Source organism: Spinacia oleracea, chromosome 4, assembly GCF_020520425.1.
Source record: "Spinacia oleracea cultivar Varoflay chromosome 4, BTI_SOV_V1, whole genome shotgun sequence".
Classification (NCBI taxonomy): Eukaryota; Viridiplantae; Streptophyta; class Magnoliopsida; order Caryophyllales; family Amaranthaceae; genus Spinacia; species Spinacia oleracea.
Genome location: NC_079490.1, coordinates 48,724,751 through 48,746,441, shown reverse-complemented (window position 1 = coordinate 48,746,441; position 21,691 = coordinate 48,724,751). Strand labels below are relative to the sequence as shown.

Here is a 21,691-nt window from a genome sequence, read left to right as displayed (position 1 = left end):
ATAGATCGTTTCGGGGATCACGCAGTGCATTGTGGTAATGATGTTGGCCTGAAATTCCGCCATAACTTGGTTCGAGATGTGTTAGGGGATATCTGTTCGCAGGCCGGGGTTGTTGTGCAGAAGGAGGTGCCTTTGAGATTTTTGTCTGAGGAATGGAGAGATCTCCGTCCGGCAGACCTTCTTGTCTACTCTTGGGACAAAGGGAAAAATGTATGCTTAGATGTCACAGGTATCTCTCCATTCACCTGGCCAGGAGTTGATGCTTTTGCTCCTGGGGTTGCTGTCGCTAATGCTGTTGCCAGGAAGAAGAAGAAGTATGAAGCGAAATGCATAGACAACGGATATGGTTTTATCGCTTTTTCTTTCTCCACCTTTGGAGAACTAGGGTGTGATGCCCTCGAGTTCATGGCTAGGGTCTCACGGGTTGCTCAGAGTAACACGGCGGCTGCTAACATTTGTTCTTTTCTTTTTCATCGTTTGTGTTTTGCTTTGAATAAGGGTGTTGGAGCCCAAATAGTGGCTAGGCTCCCATCCAACATTGTGTAATCGTCTCTTTATTATTATTATTATTATAATAATAATAATAATAATAATAATAATAATAATAAAATAATAATAATAATAATAATAATTCCGGAGCATTTTTGAAAAAAAAAATTAATAATAATAATAATAACAATATCATTAATTATTTAAAAATTTCAAATCATGTTATATTTCGTATTAGTCAAATTAAAGATTAAAATTAGGATTTAAAACGATTTTTAGCTAATAAAAATAATTATTAAGCATAACTAATCGAGCTAAAATCAGGGGTAATAGTTATCACGTGCACTAGCACATGTTAGAGTACAATCTAGTAAATGAATAAATAAATGTTACGTGAATTGAAGTCAAAGAGATACAAAATATTTGCACAAAAGAGATTTGAAGAGACGCAAATGAGTTAAAACATAAATTTGAAAGCAAACTCCTATTTTTGGAATGATCAATTACTAACTTTACTCTTGTTGTAAGTTCCCAGTAAGGATGATGAGAAACAACAATGGAAATCTATTCTTTATAGGTGAATTTTTAGCCTAGAGAAGTTAGTCATTTTATGATCTTCTCTTTTTCAATTGAAAGGAACTCAAAGTTTTGAACTGTGTCATCAAGGCTTCCTTTGTTTGAGGCAGGGAGACGAGAAGGGGTTCCCAACCTGCTGGGTTCAGAACCAGATTTTAATCTTTGATGGGCGGATAACCGCCTACTTCCTGAGACAAAGCGACTGGATCGTTCGCTAGGTCCATTAGAAGAGCTAGCCTTACTGCTTGAAGCAATACCCTTCCTTGATGTGTTACTAGGCCGAGTAGAGGTATGACTACCTCTCAGAGAATCAGGCTGACAAAAAGTAAATATTATTTCATCATTCAAGTAGATATTCTAAATGTGGATCAGTTAAACCTAATAACATTTCAGGCTTCACGGGGAATTAAGAAAAGAAAATTTTGACACATACTGAGGATATCATCACTTCTGATGAATTATGTCTTGGTGAATCAGCATACCCACTAGAAGAATTTCTCCTAGAAAAGGCTTCAACGGTCCCAATTAATCGTTCATGTACCTCTTTCCCTACAACATATTATATGTGTAAATTAATGTTAGACTAAATCAAAGATAACATAAGAATTATTAACAAACATAATTTCAAACTAAGTTTTTGAGAATGAAATCATACCCGAATGTTTATCCACTCTCTCAGTGGGTGGTCCAGCATGTCCATATGTCTTTACAGCAGGTATCTACAAATTACACCACATATATATAATAAATTTAATTCAAACAAAATTATGCATATATATATATATTTATCAAAATATATGATCCATATTTAACCTTTAATCTTGATCCGGTACGAAGCTGAGGGTACTTTAATATTGTCCAGTCAAAAACATAGTCAAACTGATAGCCTGCATGTCAACCAGGCCAAACCCAAATAACAAGTTTGTAAGATACCTTTATTCGGTACCTTATATCAAGTACAAACAATATTTATAAATAGCCTTGAAAAAAGAAAATCCTTGCACTACTAATTTACATAATCGATCAACAAAACATGTTTAGATATTTCAATCTATCCCTTAATAAACTTAAAACATGATTGCAAAAGATAGAAAATCCACGAAGACCTCGACCAAGTGCAAATTATGAGTCAAGTAATACATAGAAATTTATTAACAAGTAATTTAATATACTAAATAAATATTCTCAACTCAATCATTTTAAAAGAGATTCTTTAGAAGGGAACCTTCTCGAATAAACAAGTCTCGAAATAGCCTCTTCAAGTATGAATAATCAGGTTTGTCTTCAAATCGCAACGATCGACAATAATGGAAGTATGATGTGAACTCCGTTGGATATGACTTACAAAGGACCTGCATAAAACAGTCAGTGCTTTTTAGTACAACATCACATTGATGACAACCTAAGAAAGAATCTTTTCACAAAAATAGATGAATGCAATTTGTATTTAAATTACGAAGAAAAACACAACATTTGCTGCACTAGAGAAACACCATAAAGTCCACAAAGTAATTTAAGTTGTCTAAAAAAACTTATATATTGTTGGAATTTTCATATTATTTTATACATAGTATTACTAACCAGAGTTTAGTTGTCCTAAAAATATTACTTTGTAATTTAATAGGTTTTACATTAAGGTTTTAAAAGAAATTCTTGGAACTGTTAGTATTAATTTTACTGGTTTTTAATGAAATTCCCCCGAAGTTTAACAAAATGCACCAAATACCCCCAACCTTTTCAAATTACACCAAATATCCTCGGGGTTTGTAAAAACGTACCAAATACCCCTATTGACTAATGGTCGTTAACGCCGTTAAACCAATTAACCACTAATCATCCATTTTCTCTATTAACCCTAACATTATCCCCTAACTAAATAAATTAAACCCCTAAAAATTATTTAACAATTATAAAAAAAATATATTAACCCAAATCTTCTTCTTCTTAATTCTGCTACACTTCTTCTTTCTCTCCCTCTTCTTTTTCTTCCATGGAAGCTTGTTTGTTTCCTTTCTGCCCTCACCAGCAATACGTGATCCACACCGCTGGTTCCTGCGTCGAACAATCACCAATGCCCACCTCTCTCTCTCCGTAACAATTTTCATTACAAATTTCATCTGAGAATTTGCTCCTCCAATTTGAGTCCTAACCCCCATATGGTGCATCATTTTATATCACCCAACTGTATTTATGTATCATAATTAACCTTTCAGGGTAAAAAAAAAAAGAGACAAAACAAGTTGATCAAACACTATAAAATTTTGGTTTATATTTCGTGAAATTCAAAGAAGAAAATGTCAAACCAAAACGTGAAAAGCGTCGAATAATCCTTCCTTCTCGCCTGTTTTCCTCTCGCCACCACCACTTGACTGCACCGTCGTCTTGCCTCCACTTTGTGCTGCCAACTACCAATCACATTTCCCCTTCTCATTCTCGCCCAATTCAACCATCACCCAATCCTACCGCCCCAACTTAATTTCTCTCCCATATTCTTCACCATCATACTGATGTACTTTTTGTGGGTGCTTTAATGGTTGTCTTCGACAATTATTCATCGCCTTAGCAGCCATATACGAGGCTATAACATGACAAACCAAGTTTATTTTAATAAAATTCTTTGACCTGAGCTTGATTTTGGGTGAGAAATAGTTGAATACGATTCATCAAATTGGTGGATTGATGTTGGACGGTAGCAGGATCATGGGTTCGTGGTGTATGTGAGTCTTCGACGACTGTATGGGGCTGTCGTTGGGCATCATAGCAGATGATAGGGAGAAGTGTTTGCTGGTTGAGGCTAGTGCGGGTTTGGATGATGGTGGAACTACAAGTGGAGTAGTGAGGAAGAGAGGGAAATGAGCCAAGAGAGAGACGCGACAGGGAGAGAATGGGGCTTGGGTGATAGGAGGGTGAGGGCCGAGCAGTGGGGTAGAGAATCCACAGAAAGAGAAGGAGAAGAGACATGGAGAAATATAAAAGAAAAAAATAAAAAATAAAATAAAAAACTAAAGTTAATACGAACTTAATGTAATTGACAGAAAATGACCATTAAGGGTACTTTAGCATTTTTACACAGCCTTCGGGGTATTTGGTGTATTTCTGAAAAGTTGAGGGTATTTCATGCATTTTTTAAATCTCATGAGTATTTCATGAAAAAAACGTTAATTATATTGAAATTTTAGTTAATTTTTAACGAGTTTTCATGAGATGCCCCTGAGTTTTGAGAAAATTCATCAAATTCCCCTATTTCAAATCTTAATACACATAATTCCCTTAATGAAGTCATCAACCTCATAATCAACCAATCTAATAATTTAATAACAGGAACATTTATAAGAAATCTAGAGTGTCACGTGTCACTCCTTGAAAACATCTACCATTTTATTTTCTTTAAATTTCATGCCCCTCCTTTCTCCAATTTTATGCCTCTTCACCACCAAATAAAAATTCACCACCCTTGATTCTCCAATTTCATGTCTCTTCACTACTAAAAAAATTCATGCCCCTTGCTTCTCCAATTTCATGTATATTCGGCACCAAAAAAAATTCATGCCCTTCGATCACCTCCAATAAGATTCATGTCTCTTTGTCTTTTAATCTTTCTACTAATTTCTAGTAATATAACAACTTATATTACTATCTTCAATATTTTCTTAGTAAAAATTTGTAATTAAATACTTACGCTTTTAGTCATATGATGAATTGAAAAATTAAACTCGTCTTTAAAACATAACAAAAGTCGTGCATAAACGTAGTCGATACTAGTTAACATCTACTTAACTCTCTAATTAACTCACCATTAACTCCATATTTCAAAACATAATACACATAATTTCATTAATGAAGTCATCAACCCCATAATCAACAAATTAACATCTAATTAACCCCCTATTTAACCTGTTTTTTTCCTTTTTTTTCCCAGTTCTTTTCTCTTTCCCTCTTCCTTCTTCCCTTTCCTCTCTGGATTCCATGTAAACCCTTCTCTTTCTTCCATTGAATTCACCCATATGCACAACCCATCTTCTCTCACCTAACCATTGTGAACCAACCACCTATCAACTCCAAGAACCACTACATAAAGCCACTACACCAACCATGCCACCAAATTTTGTTGCCAAGGTCACTTCTTCCCATCCTCCACCCTTTTTTTCGACAAACCCCTGTTTACTTCCTCTCTCTCCTATCCCCCAACCCTTACGCCCCCAACCCGCGGCCTGCACCACTCAACCACCAACTCCTACCCACCACCGTGAACACCAATTACCGCACGCTATTTTATGAAGACTCTCCTACCTACTTAAATTCCTCATTCGCCCACCCACCAACGTAACCCCTATGCCCCCAACCCTTCACTACTAAACCACCAACTCCTATACACAACCGGAAACACCACTATCCAGCCCCCACAATGCCTCCAACGACCCTGGAATGATCTTTTGTTTTCAATCTTCTGAATAATTGATCAACTGATGAACTTGGTATGATATTTGCACTTTTCGTTCAAACTCTATCCATCAACATTGTAATTGAATTCCTTTGATTTTCACTATTCAAATAATGTATTTGTGAAGAATATGATGATGAATAACAGGTTGGCATGATGAAAGGCTAGGGAAGAAGAAAGTGGGGGAGAGAAAAGAAAAGAGGAAAAGGAAAAAGGAAAAAGGAAAAAGGAAAATATGGGTTAATGGGGTTAATTATATGTTTGATTGATTGTGGGGTTGTTTACGTCATTAAGGTATCGTGTGTGTTAAGTTTTGAAATAAGGGTATTTGGTGAATGTTTAAAACTCGAGGGGTATTTCTTGATTTTTCCTAAAACTCATTGGCATGTCATGAAAAAACCGTAATTATAAAGTTGCGATAAATTAATTATTTATACATGCAAGTAATAATTAAGGTATTATTTGTGGTAGGAGCGAGGGGACTTCAGTTAGGTGATTTCCAGCAAATGTGACATCTTTGATTACCTAGTCAAGGCATATACATGCGTAGGAGATGTTTTATACTCATAGTGCTATGATGAATATTTACTCCCTCCGTCCCAAATTAGTTGTTACACTTACCTTTGCACATTTTAGGTGATAAGTGGTTGTTTGGTTATCAATTGTTATTTTATTGAAAATGTAGATGTGATAGGAGTTAATGGGGTATTTTTAATTGAATGAGAGAGCATGTGGGGACAAAAAAACTTTTAGTGGGGAGAGAGAGACAATATAATAATTGTGGGGTCATTCCTAATTTAGAAGTGTAACAACTAATATGGGACGGACAAAAAAGGAAAGTGTAACAACTAATTTGGGACGGAGGGAGTTTTTATCAATACCTTTTTATTCTTGTAGTAACACTACTAAGGTTGTGATTGATTACTGGATGTAGTGTGGTTTGTAATGACTTGTATGTTGATAAGCATGTTAACTGAATGAGGAAGTTCATGCTTTGTAGAAGTAATTGCAAGCATGTTACTACTGAGAATTATTAATACTTTTACTTTTAATTACTAGCATGTTTAAAGAGTTATTTTATACTCCCTTCGTCCCTTAATACTCGCATCGGTTTGACCGGTGCGGAGTTTAAGACACTTGAATTGACTTATTAATTTAATAGTGTTAGTTGATAGTGAAGTATTTTTTTAATATAGTTAGTTGGAAATGTGTAAGGGGTGGAGAATGGTGAGTGGGGTATGTGAATTTTTAAATGATTTTTTGTAGGGAATAGTGGTGTAGGTGGGTTAGTAGGTAAATTATATAATATTGGTAAAAAATTTCATTTATAGAAACGGTGCAAGTATTAAGGGACGGCCCGAAAAGGAAAGCGGTGCAAGTACTAAGGGACGGAGGGAGTATATGTTATTTTTTGGTGCAATTCATGTATGATTCACCTAAGAAGAGATTCATGTTTAAGGAGGAACATATGGTCAACAAAATTCTTAAATGTGTCAATGAATCACTTTCAAGGGGGCGTTTAGTCAAGAAATATTATAAAGTTAAAGTTTATTTGTGTTTTATCTTTACAGGTCCTTCGAATCATGTTAGCATTATAGATTGTAATCTAGCTTATGCATTGTAATGATCAATAAGATGATCAAATAACAAGACTGCCTTGCTGTTATTCTAGCTGATGAGTCAGCACCTATGCTAACTGATTCTTCAAGAATCAGTTACTTGTTATAACTGATTGTAACAAACAGAAGATTCTAGACTTCTGCTCTCTTATATAAGCTGTAATATGCTGATTTATTAATACAATTACAAATTCCTATTTCCTGAAATCCTAAATCTAACATGGTATCAGAGCAGTGTGCTCGTTTCTGAAAAATTCCGCAGAAATTTTCAGTTGTTTTCAATTGTTTCTGATCTTTTCTTCTCTGAGAAATCGATTTGTTCTTCTCACTGTTTGAGAAATTGTTCAAATACCTGCTGATTGCTTCAATTCTGAGTTGATATCTTCGTGTTTTGATCTGGAAATTCGTATTGCAATTGTTTGCTTGTTGATCAAGTTTCTACAACATTCATTTCTGAGATTTCGGTTTTTGATCATTGAAAATGGAAAACGAAAATCATAGCCAGAGAAGATCAACTTTGCCTCCTAATCAAGATCCTGCAAGCATCTTCTACATTCATCCATCTGATGCAAATTCAGTGCAGCTGATTTCATTCAAGTTCAATGGTGAAGGCTACACAAGCTGGAAGAGGTCTATGCTGTTGGCCTTGTCTGCAAAGAACAAAATAGGCTTTGTTGATGGCAGCATTGAGAAGCCAGATCCTGGATCACTTGAATGCAAGGCTTGGGAGAGGTGCAATGATTTGGTTTGTTCTCTTATTCTGTGTAATCTTGATGAAATCATTTCTAAGAGTGTGATGTTCCTTAAATCTGCAAGAGCTATTTGGATTGATTTGGAAGAGAGATTTGGCTTTGCTTCGATGGCACAAATCTACTCACTAGAACAGAAATTATCTGAAATCAGTCAAGGAAACAAGACTGTTTCTGAGTTTTTCACTGAAATTAAGTCGATATGGGATGCAATTGAGGAAGCACACCCTATGCCATATTGCACTTGCAACAACTGTACTTGTAATGTGACTAAAAAATTCTTTCAGAGACAGCAAGAAAAAATGGTAATGCAGTTCATGATGAAGATGACTGATCAGTATGCAACTATAAGAGGCAATGTTTTGATGGTGCCAGAATTACCAAAGGTTTCAGAAGCTTACAGGCTCTTTGCACAGGAAGAAAGACATCAAGAAGTTTCTCATACAAACAACTCTTCAGAACCAGTTGCTTTTGCTGCTGAGAAAAGAAGGTTTGGGGGAGACAATTGGAATAATAGAAACAAATCACAGGCAACTGGTTATCAAAGAACAGGTGCTAATAATAAGCAAGGGAGAACAGGTGCAAATTACTTCTGTACCAATTGTCAAATTCCAGGGCACAGCATTGAGAGATGTTTTAAGATAATTGGATATCCACCTGGTTTCCAGTCTAAAGAACACAGAATTGCTGCATTATCTCATGATAATCATTCTGGTGTTGAACCACCACCATTGCCAAAACCAGAAGCCACTCCAGCAATCACAGTAGATCAGTATCAGCAGTTGATGAGCTTATTAACTAAACAACAACAAAATGCAGGAGCTGGAACTGTCAATCAAACCAACAATCTAGCTATGATGGCAGGTAATCTTTGCTTGTTATCTCAGAATAATTCTAAATGGTTGCTTGATAGTGGTGCTTCAGATCATTTTTGTCATGATTTGTCACAATTTTCTGAGTATAAGTCAATTGAACATCAAGGACAATGCATAACCATACCAGATGGAACTAAAGTGGGAGTGAAACATGTTGGTTCTGTACAACTGATTGATGATATTATACTGAAAAATGTTCTTCATGTTCCAGATTTTAAGTATAACCTGATATCAGTTCACAAGTTGTGCAAGGATTTGGATTGTGAGATTCATTTTACTCACAATAAATGTTTTGTTTGCTGCCAGAAAGGGAGTTTGATTCCTCTTGGTGATGTCAGTTCTGGACTATACAATGTTGGGGAACAAGTACCACCAAAAACAACTTCTGAGCAGTCTCATACATGCAACACAGGTTGCTTATCAGTTGTAGATAATGCTAAGTTGTGGCATCTAAGACTAGGTCATTTGCCTTTTAGTCAATTGAAGTTAATAATTCCAGATTGTGAAGTCAAAAGTTGTATACAAGATACTATCTGTCAGGTTTGTCCTGTGTCAAAACAAACCAGACTTAGCTTCCCTCATAGTAGTATCAGTACCTTAGCACCTTTTGACTTGATTCATATAGATGTATGGGGTCCACATTCTGTAAAGACTCCTACAGGGTGTAATCAGTTTCTCACTATAGTGGATGACTATAGTAGATTCACTTGGATACATTTGTTGAGAAATAAAAAGGATGTTGTTTCTGTTATGACTGATTTTTTAAACATGGTGAAAACACAATTTGGTGTCATGATTAAGTGTATAAGATCTGATAATGCCAAAGAGCTGTGTGAAGGTGATATTAGGAAATTGTGTCAACAACATAGCATTTTGAGCCAAACAAGCTGTAGTCATACCCCACAGCAGAATGGGGTGGTTGAAAGGAAACACAAACATTTGTTGGAAACTGCTAGAGCCTTATACATTCAATCAAAAGTGCCTGACAGGTTTTGGGGAGATTGTGTTCTCTGTGCAGCTTACTTGATTAACAGAATGCCATTGAAAGCTATAGATCTCAATACACCTTATTACAGAATGTATGGGAAGCTACCTAATCTGGATCACTTGAGAACTTTTGGTTGTTTATGCTATGTTTCCACCTCTAAGGTTGGAAGAACTAAGATGGATTACAGGGCCACACCCTGTGTTTTTCTTGGATATTCCACAACACAAAAGGGTTACAAGGTTCTTGAGGTTGATACCAATAAACAGTTTGTCACCAGAGACATTAAATTTCATGAAAGACATTTTCCTTTCCATCTTTACCATAAACACAAAACACCACTCTCAAACTATACCAATGCCATTTATCTTCCTGCTATTTCTTCTCCCCCAACTTTTGATATACCAGACTTCACTACACCAGAAACCACTTTTCCATCCAATGACACACTTTCAAATTCTCCTCTCATCCCAGATTCTCCCATTTCTCCATCACCCAACTCTTCACTTGATTCCATCTCTCTTTCTGACTCCAATCATGACAATAATCCAGTTCATGACACTATTGTTAATACACCAGACCAGACACATGAATCATTTCCAGTCAGACAATCTTCTAGATCTCATAAACCACCATCCTACTTAAAAGATTATAAGTGCTACACAGCTGAAGGCACAGGAAACACACAGCATCCAAGTTACTGGTGTAACTTAGTGTCATATGAGGCTTTTCCTACTGAGTTTCAAGCTTTCTTATCACTATCATGTGACATAGTTGAACCTTTGAACTATTCTGAAGCTGCAAAGCAACAGTTGTGGGTGGAAGCTATGAGAAAAGAGTTGCAAGCTTTGGATGACAACTTCACCTGGGAATTGGTAGAATTGCCTAAAGGAAAGAAACCAATAGGATGCAAATGGGTGTTCAAGGTTAAGTTAAAGTCTACAGGTGAACTAGAAAGGTGCAAAGCAAGGCTAGTGGCAAAAGGGTTCAATCAAAAGTATGGCATTGACTATGAAGAAACCTTTAGTCCAGTTGTCAAAATGAGCACTATAAGGTGTTTGATTGCAGTTGCAGCAAGCAAAAACTGGCCTTTGTTTCAACTGGATGTAAACAATGCATTTCTGCATGGTGATTTAAAGGAAGAAGTGTACATGAATGTACCAGAAGGTGTTCCTAACCCACACAACAAGGTTTGCAAATTGATCAAATCCATATATGGATTGAAGCAGGCATCCAGACAGTGGCATGAAAAGTTAATGACAGCACTTCAGAGCCAAGGTTTCATTCAGTCTAAGTTTGACTACAGTTTATTTATTCACAGAGATAACACAGATATCAACATTGCAGCAGTATATGTTGATGATGTGATCCTCACTGGAACAGATTCCAGTAGACTTGAAGCTTTGAAGGCGTTTCTACACAAAGAATTCAGTATAAAAGATTTAGGGCACCTAAATTATTTTCTTGGGATTGAAGTTGGATACACAGAAGAAGGAATCATACTAAGTCAGAAGAAGTTCACAAGAGAACTCATCAAAAACTGTGATTTTGATGTCTCCAAAAGGGTTGTTACTCCTCTACCTTTGAATATAAAGCTGACTAACTTTGATGGAGCACCTTATCATGATATAGAGAAATACAGGTCCTTGGTTGGAAAGTTAAACTTTTTAACTCACACCAGACCAGACTTGTCATACACAGTACAGACACTCAGTCAGTTTCTTCATTCCCCTAGATTACCTCATGTTGAAGCTCTACACCACACCTTGAAATATCTAGCACATACAGAAGGGCAAGGTGTTCTCTTAAAGGCAACAAACAACATCAGTTTACAGGCTTTTTCAGATTCTGACTGGGCTTCATGTCCAGATTCCAGAAGATCAATAACTGGCTATGTCTTACTACTTGGTGGCTCACCTATCTCTTGGAAATCTAAGAAACAGAATACAGTTTATAAATCATCAGCAGAAGCTGAATATAGAGCAATGGATGCAGCAGCTGCAAAGGTAACTTGGATTGTCAACCTTCTGTCAGACCTTGGGATAAGTGGACTAAAGCCTATCACTCTACATTGTGACAATCAGTCAGCTCTACACATAGCCAAGAACCCTGTGTTCCATGAAAGAACAAAACATATTGAAATAGATTGCCACTTCACACGAGACAAGGTTCTAGAGGGGCTATTGCAATTAACTTATCTACCTACTCAACAGCAATTAGCAGATGTCTTCACAAAGCCACTACCATCTGCACAATTTCAGAAGCTTCTATCCAAGATGGGAGTATCTATGACTCCATCTTGAGGGGGACTGTTAGCATTATAGATTGTAATCTAGCTTATGCATTGTAATGATCAATAAGATGATCAAATAACAAGACTGCCTTGCTGTTATTCTAGCTGATGAGTCAGCACCTATGCTAACTGATTCTTTAAGAATCAGTTACTTGTTATAACTGATTGTAACAAACAGAAGATTCTAGACTTCTGCTCTCTTATATAAGCTGTAATATGCTGATTTATTAATACAATTACAAATTCCTATTTCCTGAAATCCTAAATCTAACAAATCATATACTAATACGCAATGTGTAAGAGGATAAATTTCAAACATTTTGGAAGGACATGTATGCACCTCGAGTATGAACATATGGGGGAAGTACATGGTGGTAGCCTATGACTTCTATTGTGATTTTAAGACGTTGTATTAACATTTTCTGCTGGGATTCCGCCGCTAATAAGTGACGTCATTTTATTATTTTAGCATGGATAGGTTCAATTTCTAAGTCGTTTTGGACAGAAGGAGATATGAAGCTCGTTTGACGCTTAATCCAAACTATAACGTAAATGGAAAGTCTAGAGTTAAGAGTTGAGGCTAAGAATCAAGTCTTTTCATTGTACTGTATTTCATGTAAGTGTGATTTAAGGAAGTGGAGTTTGCATATGGCTAATCTTATTTAATTTTTGAGTGATGCATGATTAGTTTTTAGTTACTCCTACTAGTTTGTATGTACTCCACCATACTGATTATGTTCTTTATTTATTCTTGGTCATGTCTTATTCCTTAGTGACCCTTTGACGACCCATCTTTGCATTAGTCATTTTGGTGGGAAGAAACAAAATGTTATTAAAAAGGAGGTTACTTCCAGGTAAGGTAAAGTAATAAGTCACATTCGGAATTGAGATGTTGAGAGTGTTTTTATTACCTGCATTAAACCTATAACTCTTTTATTTATTAATTATTTTTAAACTATTTAAGAAGTTATTAATAAGCTCCTTTGTGTAATTCAGATACTAGCTTTAACCATTATCCCAATGATGTAACTTGATAGTAATTCCCCATTATATATTAAAGAAAAAAGTTTTTAAAAACAGAGAATTATAAGGGTTTTGCATACATCCAATAAAATAAAATAAGACAAGTCGTAGGTTGACCTATAAATAAATATTTTCCATGTGGGGGAAGATGATGAGATATTAAAGGTTAGTTCGAAACTCGACTATGTTTCCCTTCACCTTGCTAGGTTATTGCTTAATGAAAGGAATAACCATCCCCATCAAATAAAATAAAATAAAACAAAATAAAACAAAACAAAAGTAAATTTTGTGAACACAAAAATAATAAAAATATTGAGGTATCATGGTTACCTCTATAGGAGTTAACATTTTTTTCTCACTGATTCTGTCATACTTTTGCTTCTTAGTCCCTGCTTTTAATCCTTGCCAAGGAAGGCTGCAGGAATGTAAGGGAGACTAGCCTGTAACTTAAAGGACATCAAAATAGAAAGAAAAACAAAAGACAAAATATGTTTAATTTCAACCTTCCTCTCATAAAATACATAAGCACATATCCAAGAGATTCCAGATCATCCCTTCGGCTTTGTTCTGTGCTTCAACCATAATAAACCAAAATGAGTTTCCCAAAAATATTGATTAAGAAGGGGAATTTACTACCTACACCATAATAAATTGGAAATTACTACCTACACCAAGGTGAGTGTTCACACTAGCATATCGAGCAGTTCCCGTCAGATTTTTGTTTTCCCTACATAGAATTGAGGATGTAATGAACAACCTTTAAATATATTTTACTTTTAGAAAGTTGATGTAGAATATTTCCTTTTTTTTAATATACAGTGTGGCCAATCCACCAACATATTACAACTTCAATTTGATTAATTTATTTTGTGATCTAGGTGAACATAAAGCGAAAAAATGTGTAAGTGTTAATACCTGTATGGTATATGCTTGTGAGTTTGCAGATCTCTGTATTTCTTAGAAAGGCCATAGTCGATTATATACGCCTGTAATACATCAATAATTAAAGTAAAACCATAGAAAATAGTTACTATCTCTTCAGTCATAATGTTTCAAAAACCACCAACTATATAATACGAAATATAAAGCATTATTGTACGAAATACACTCGTTGAAGGTAAGGTAGGAGTAGTAAGTAGCGATACAAATAATTCTCATAAAGTGATAAAATTAATTTAAAGTACATTCATAAGGGTATATTCTCTCCGTTTTCCTAAATTCTATTCACTTTCCGTTTTATGGTTTTTTGTTAAGTTCTACCCACTTTTAATATTTTCGATTATGTGAATGTTTTACTCATATTATACCCTTCCCACCAGACCCACCTTTTACTTTTAGTCCCTACGACTCATCTACTTAAAACAAAAGTACTCACTGGTGTCGTCTTCCCCTTGCATTTTCCTTGGTTTAGGTTGATACAGTAACCGAGTATAACTATTTGTTAAATCACATGCATAATATCAAACGTGAAAGGAAAAAAAACGCAAACGCATACATTAAAAAAGAACGGCGGGTGTAGATGGTATTCAATTAATTGTGGTTGAATATAATTATGAAAATTTATGGAAATAGTATTTGGCACCTGGTTTGCCTTTCGTCCCAAGCCCATCAAAAAGTTGTCGGGTTTAATATCACGATGAAGAAAGCCTCTAGAATGCATGTACTCAACTCGACTGATCTACAAAAACATGCGCACGTACGAAATATCACACAAGGTTCGATAATAAGATTTATGATTAATGATAATTGAGACAAGATATGAACATACTAGTTGATCAGCAAGCATTAAGACTGTTTTCAAAGTGAACTTTCGGGTACAATAATTGAAGAGGTCTTCAAGGCTAGGCCCAAGAAGGTCGATCACCATGACATTGTAATCACCCTCAACTCCAAACCACTTTAGATGAGGAACTCCGGCTAACAAAAACAGACTACACTTAGGGACTAATTAAGACTCTTGCTGATGGAAGAATTGACTACAAAAATACTTAAACTTACTCCCTCCTTGAAGAAGCATGTATAATTTTGACTCATAATGAAGTTGTGGATGCTTTGTTTTAACATATTCCTGTGGTTATCATCAAAAAATAGATCACCTCATAATCCATACGAAGTACTACATTGAAATAAACTAAAGTAAAAATAATGCAAAACAAACATGGTAGGAGAAACACCTTTTTCTAATATACTTTTGGATGTCTAAAGTGATAAAGGTCGCAACTTGGAATAAAATATTAGTATTGCAACTATTTTTGAAAAAATTACATAAAAATATTTATTGATTAATATAATTTTTTAAAAATAATTTGATGAGCCACGGTTTATGTGACACCCTGGTGATACCATTAAAGAGTAACACATAGTATTGTGACGCATTTTAATTGAGGCAACTTACAACTTTATCATCACACTATCGATAAAGGTGCTCCACAACATGGAGTATTTATCTAGATAGTTAATTGAGTAACTTTTCCGTGCTAACACAAGAACTAATACCAAAAGAGCGCCATAACCAACCTATATTATATATAAACTATGTAATTATACATTTTACAAGAAATAACACAAATATTTTGAAGAAGAACACATGCATACCAACTTGACAGCAACTTCTTCGCCATTCGTTATATTGGTCCCTAGTTTAATCAAACAGAGAATAACTCAAAATATTATATTATATTATATTAGTATTATGGAAAAACCAATAGAAAAATAAAGATAAGTGTTAGAACATACCCAAATGAAGCTCACCAAAAGAACCACTTCCAATCTTACGCCCTAATTTATACTTTCCACCAACCACAAGATCCATCGTAAAGTGGCCAACAAAACCAAAGAAATAGGTCCCCTAAAAATTAATTAAACAACCTTTTAAATCTAAATATCTTTTTTTGCAATCATCATCTTTTTTGGTGGATCAAAATACAAAAATCCACCGAAACCAATAAAGTCAAAAATTGATTATCATTATCAGGTATCTTGTAAACAATATCATACAACCCAGATTTTTATACCCCCGAATATTACATCAAATTTCCCCCTTTTCAATAATCTCTCAAAGTAATTAAACCCAGATTCAGATCATCAAAATACACTCACATTACCCATAAAAAATTTAATCGGATTATAACAAACTATTTCTATAGAAAACTAAGAAATGCTAAGCACTTTTAACTGAAAACCAAATATCTTATTAAAAACCAGCTGAAAAATAAAACTTTAGAAAACAAATAAACCAAAATAGATTAAATGATTAAAATAAGTTTTTTTTTGTGATTTAAATTTGGTATGGTGGAAGGAAATGAAGATTGAAAAAAGAAATATATTGACAAAAGAAATAGGAAATATGAGAATTTTTGTTTTTGCTATCTTTGAAATTTTTTGTGGATTATTTATTAATCAAAGAATTTTATATTTTTGGTTTTGGCTTTTGTTTTTAGTAATTGTTTATATACTCTCTTTTATCCACTTTTAAAGCACTATAAATTTTATTTTGTCAAAGAAATATGAAAACTTTGGTGATGTATTTGAAATTTCTGTAATTAGGTGCAATTCTGGTGGAGAGGCACGTCATGGTGTAATCTATAAGGAAAATTATACCTGTGACTTTGAGGAATAATGGTCATGATTTTGTTACGAATGTATTGTGAGGTGTTTCGTATAAAAGATAAAGTTTATCGTAATTTTTAGTAATTCTAGGAATATGCTCTATGACAATTATTTAAAAAAATATATATATTACTTCATGTTTTTGGTTTTGGGCAAATTTTGTCTCCTTATTAGATCAACTTTTGACAAAATTAGTTTATAAAAAAGAATGGCAACATTAAAATGTTTAAAACACTTTCCAAATCATTTGAAAAAATATTGAACTTCAATCCCAAGTCATCCATAATAACTCTAGCATAAACCATAATAAATTTTTACAAACTTTTATATAAGGCGTTGATGTTACCCAAGGTTCCACGGGGTTGTTGACATCAGCATGATGTCAACGTTTTTTACTTTTTTCAAAAATATATATACTAGTTTCTCAGGCTCTATTTGTTTCATTATTAGTAAAGGAAAGGAAGAGAATATAAGGGAAAGGGAAACGAAAAGAAAACAAAGGAAAACAAGAGAAAGGGAAGAGATTATATTTTCCTATATTTGGTTTAATGAAAGAAAATGTAAATGACAGATTTTAATTTTCTCTATCCTCTCACATTCCTCCAATTCTAAGAGGAAAGGAAAATAAAAAATTTATAAAGGTTCTTTCCTCTCATTTTCTTTCCTTTCCAATAAAATCCAATGTCATTTATATAATTAAACATGAGAACATAATAAAAAGCATTTTCTTTCTTTTCTGTTCCTCCCAAATCCCCTCAACCAAACAAAGCCTCGGTTATTTTTCATTTTCGTTTAACTCTCTTCACAACTCTCTGGATCAATTTTTTTCTCTCTCCTTAAACTTTTCTTAAACCATAATATTCATGACTAGGTGGCGCGAGGGAGGTTTGTGGTATTGGACTGGGTTGCGACGGAGGTGCACGTGAATCAATATCCTTTTGTACTAATCAATATCTCTTTTCTCTCTCCTTTAAAAATCTTCATTTTCCTCCATTTTTATTTCCAAAACCCTAATTTGTTGATGATATTGTAATATAAAAGAGGTGGCGGCGGTGGTCATTGTGGGAGATATAATGATTGTCGTCGGAGTTGAAAAGTCGCGGGACAGGGGAAGAAGACAGAAAAAGCAGCGAGGCAAGATTACATCAACAAGAGTCGATGACGATTTTGGTGGCCGGCGAACAGCGAGAGAGGAAGCAGAAGAGCTGCAAAAGAAGGAGAAGAGTCGTGGGGAATCTGTTGCTATCGGTGTTTCTTCAGTCCGCCAACCACTACAAGTGGATTCATCTCCACCTAGAAGTGAAAACCCTAATCAAACCCTCTTGAGGCTTCGACACCACCACATCCTCGTCGAACAACCAGGTTCAGGGGACCACCATTGAAGTAATTCTTCATCTCTCTCCATATTCCTTCATTTAGTTAGGTTTTTTTTATTTTTAGTATATGTGATATGGATTTCCTATCGAATTCTAGGGTTGAAAGAGAAGGACATTATGCGTCACAAAGGGAAAATTTTTGCAGTTGTCGTGCTACATGCTATTGCCACAATTCCGTGAAGGAGGCTACAGATCTATCAATTATACCATCAATTTCATCGACGACGGCGGTAGCACCATCATATACTCTTGCTCTTATATATGCTTTGTTTTTGCCATTGTTTCTTCAGTGTGGTTCTGAAGGGACTATGTCCTTCAGCCAAGGTGCATTGGTGTAATATTAAGGTTCAGATTAATTACCAGAATTGAGATCAAGTGATCGGAATAGCTAAATAGAGCAATGCTTCTGATTACTGAGCTCAAATCCTTATTTGGCTCACAACTTACTCTTGACTGAACATACAAAGTCATACAAATTGCATATAATGGATCGCTGGATTAAAAGAATCGGAAATTTGGATCGGAATGAAGGAAATAATGCCCTTGGTCCAAGTATGCATTCAATGCTAAGTCTAATAAATGCGCTTCAGTATTAATTAATCAAGTTAATAAATTCAGTGAGATCAAGCGAGCTGAATGCCTAGCTAGAGGCCGCTTCAGGTCAAGTGGAATTAATAATATTAATCCACAACTTACTCTTGACTGAACCCGTAGGGTCACACAAATAGTACGTGAATGGATCAAGTATTTAAGTGAATATATTATTCATTAAGTACACCATTTATGAACATTCGGAAACGACGAATCTCGGTTCCAGTGGCAGCTAAAATCGTCAAAAGGAAAAATATAGAATACTCCGAAAATTATGATATTGCCGGAAACGGAAATATGGATCATGACGAAATATAAATATTATCCAAGTCCTAGATGTTGCCGGAAACGAAAACATGGTTCTGTTAGGTTATGATACATATGAATAAACATAAATCATGCGGAAAAACCATAAAGCCAGGAAACATATTATTTACACATAATCATTTAGCATAATTCAGATGCGTACACTTTGTAGCGTGCCCTCCCTAGCTGCGCCCGAACCGAACAAGAACAAGTCTTTAGGACTCCAAGTGTCGTCCCTCCGTAGATAGTCCACAGCACGTCCGGATCCGCCTTAAGCTTGACCAACTAGAATCGGCCTTAAGGTTCTAGGATTTTCGGCTAATATGGGTTGCAAGTGTTTGGCTGATTTTTGCTTGAAAATCCTACCTTTTGAATACTTTAAATCTCGATATAAATTGTGAACCCAGGCCACATATTTATAGGGGTATGGAAAGAGAATTGGAATCCTACTAGGATACGAATTAATTAAATTAGAATCCTAGTAGAACTCTTATTTAATAAATTTATCTTTTAGGATTAGGAATTTAATCATATATCGAACCCTGATAGCTTTAGGATTCGTATAGCACGCACACGAGCATCGCACGAGCACCACACACTCGCGCAGGCCTTGCGGCCCACGCTGAGCGCACAACGCCTCGGCCCATGCTTGTTGCCTGTGTCCGCGCGCGCGCCCAAGGCCTTGGCTGGGCCTGGCCTTGCACTGGCATGGTCGAGGCTTGGCGTGTGTTGGTGATGCGTGTGGCTTGCTAGGCGATGGCCTGGCTTCGTGCTCGGCCTTCGTCTAGCGAGTCTCGTCCGATGCTAATTCGTACGATACGCTTCCGATTAAATTACCGATTCCGGAATTCATTTTGGATACGAACAATATTTAATATTTCCGATTCCGGAATTAATTTCCGTTTCGAACAAATATTTAATATTTCCGTTTCCGAAATTATTTTCCGATTCCGATAATATTTCCGATTCTGACAATATTTCCGTTTCCGGCAATATTTCCGATTCCGACAATATTTCCATTTCCGATAATATTTTCCGATACGTACCATGTTTCCGTTTCCGGCAACATCTACGACTTGGATAATATTTATATTTCCGATACGATCCATATTTCCGTTTCCGGCAATATCATCGTTTCCGGAGTATTCATTTCTTGCTTGTGACGTTCTCAGCTCCCACTGAAACCAAGATCCGTCGATTCCGAATATCCATAGATGGAGTATTTAATTCCATTAAATACTTGATCCGTTTACGTACTATTTGTGTGACCCTACGGGTTCAGTCAAGAGTAAGCTGTAGATTAATATAATTAATTCCACTTGAACTGAAGCGACCTCTAGCTAGGCATTCAGCTCACTTGATCTCACAGAATTATTAACTTGTTAATTAATACTGAACCGCATTTATTAGACTTAATATTATATGCATACTTGGACCAAGGGCATTATTCCCTCCAGTCTCCCACTTGTCCTTAGGGACAAGTGTGCATTTCCTAATTCCTTTGTCGCTCGATGCTTGCTCTTGAACATAAGGTAAGAGTTGTCATCCTTATTATCCAGAGGTGTTTCTCGGTTTCAGAGTTTAACTGATCAAATAAACAGATAATCATAGCCTATGATTCATCCGAGCACGGCCATGCATTTTACAGTTTCTAGCTCTCCGAGTGGCCTTGTACAACTTTTAGCATCTCATCCCGATTTATGGGAGGACAATCCCAATCTTGCGATCTTGAGATTAGACTTCGTTTGATAGGTGATTACCTGAGCGTTGCCTTTATAGCCTCCTTTTACGGTGCGACGGTTGGTCAACGTCAAAGTAACCAGTTCTCAAACAAGTAATCTCAAATCACTCAGGTATTGAGGATTTAGTGTCTAATAATTTTAATGAAATTTACTTATGATAGATTTTTATCTCTTAAAGTAAAGTTTCATAGGTCTGTCCGATACTAGTCTTCCCAAAGTAAGTATCTATGCAAATGATTACGACTTTGCCATGTCCACATAGTTCAAGAAACAGAACTACTAGTCATCTTGCATTCTAATCGTCTAACGTTTTCTTTGCGTCCATCTTTATAGAAAACTCCGACCAGGGATCATTTTCAACTTTTGACATTCAAGTTCACTTGATAGATATTTCTTAGTCACAGGACTGGTCCTGACAGTCTATCTTGAATATATCGTCAAATTGAAGGGACTCATCATTTAATACTAAACTAAGATTAAAAGGAATATGAAAATACATTTCATATATGATAAATGTTCAACCCCAATGTTTTACAACCATGGGCCTCAAACCCATCTTTAAAACAGTTCGTGGAATTCAAAGCTATGCTTGATTTCCCGTGCAACAATGTGAGTGTTGTTTCTCACTTGTTGCATAGGTTTAGTTATCATGCTTTGCCAATCTTAATATCCTTATCATCGTGTAGACACCTACTTTTGTCCCCATTCCCGAAAGGGAAGGTTCGATGATGAAAGCATAAATCTCCACTTGACAACGCATCTCCTATAAAATAACGAATCTCGATCACCCCTTTTCATTTCACCCGAAACCTGCTATTTATAGAAACCTGCTATTTATGGAAACCTGCTAAAAATAGTAACTGCCGTAATAGGTAGTTGTTAAAAGTGGCAAGTCATAAAAGATAGAAACCTGTCAGAATTAGGTGTTGCACTCCAACATAAATCCTAAATGAGATAGAAATTGCGAGAGAATCCTATTCCTAATATGATTCGAAAGTAAGAGTTACGTATTAATTA

General features: G+C 35.5%; 2 protein-coding genes across 2 annotated transcripts; one reads left to right on the top strand and one right to left on the bottom strand.

The window, feature by feature from the left end:
* Positions 1-844: 844 nt before the first annotated feature.
* On the bottom strand, positions 845-16,411 carry LOC110800441 (uncharacterized). Its single transcript, XM_022005745.2, has 14 exons — positions 15,787-16,411; positions 15,646-15,686; positions 15,049-15,118; positions 14,819-14,967; positions 14,633-14,728; positions 13,966-14,036; positions 13,716-13,777; positions 13,554-13,617; positions 13,381-13,465; positions 2,291-2,417; positions 1,879-1,952; positions 1,721-1,784; positions 1,499-1,614; positions 845-1,380 (listed from the first exon to the last, which is right to left on the bottom strand). The coding sequence occupies exons 1-14, from the start codon at positions 15,860-15,862 to the stop codon at positions 1,093-1,095; spliced, it is 1,383 nt and encodes a 460-aa protein (XP_021861437.1). The 5' UTR covers positions 15,863-16,411; the 3' UTR covers positions 845-1,092.
* On the top strand, positions 6,882-9,623 carry LOC110781406 (uncharacterized). The gene is made up of 2 exons (XM_056827063.1): positions 6,882-8,738; positions 9,056-9,623. The coding sequence occupies exons 1-2, from the start codon at positions 7,607-7,609 to the stop codon at positions 9,079-9,081; spliced, it is 1,158 nt and encodes a 385-aa protein (XP_056683041.1). The 5' UTR covers positions 6,882-7,606; the 3' UTR covers positions 9,082-9,623.
* Positions 16,412-21,691: the final 5,280 nt, after the last annotated feature.

Excerpts from the sequence above, each read along its gene's own strand:
- LOC110781406 (XM_056827063.1), top strand. The coding sequence starts at position 7,607 with ATGGAAAACGAAAATCATAGCCAGAGAAGATCAACTTTGCCTCCTAAT. Across the intron at positions 8,739-9,055 it reads CAATCTAGCTATGATGGCAG|AAAGGGAGTTTGATTCCTCT; the intron begins GTAATCTTTGCT and ends GTTTGCTGCCAG.
- LOC110800441 (XM_022005745.2), bottom strand. The coding sequence starts at position 15,862 with ATGGATCTTGTGGTTGGTGGAAAGTATAAATTAGGGCGTAAGATTGGA. Across the intron at positions 14,729-14,818 it reads TAATGCTTGCTGATCAACTA|ATCAGTCGAGTTGAGTACAT; the intron begins GTATGTTCATAT and ends ATGTTTTTGTAG. Across the intron at positions 1,615-1,720 it reads GAGAGTGGATAAACATTCGG|GGAAAGAGGTACATGAACGA; the intron begins GTATGATTTCAT and ends AATATGTTGTAG.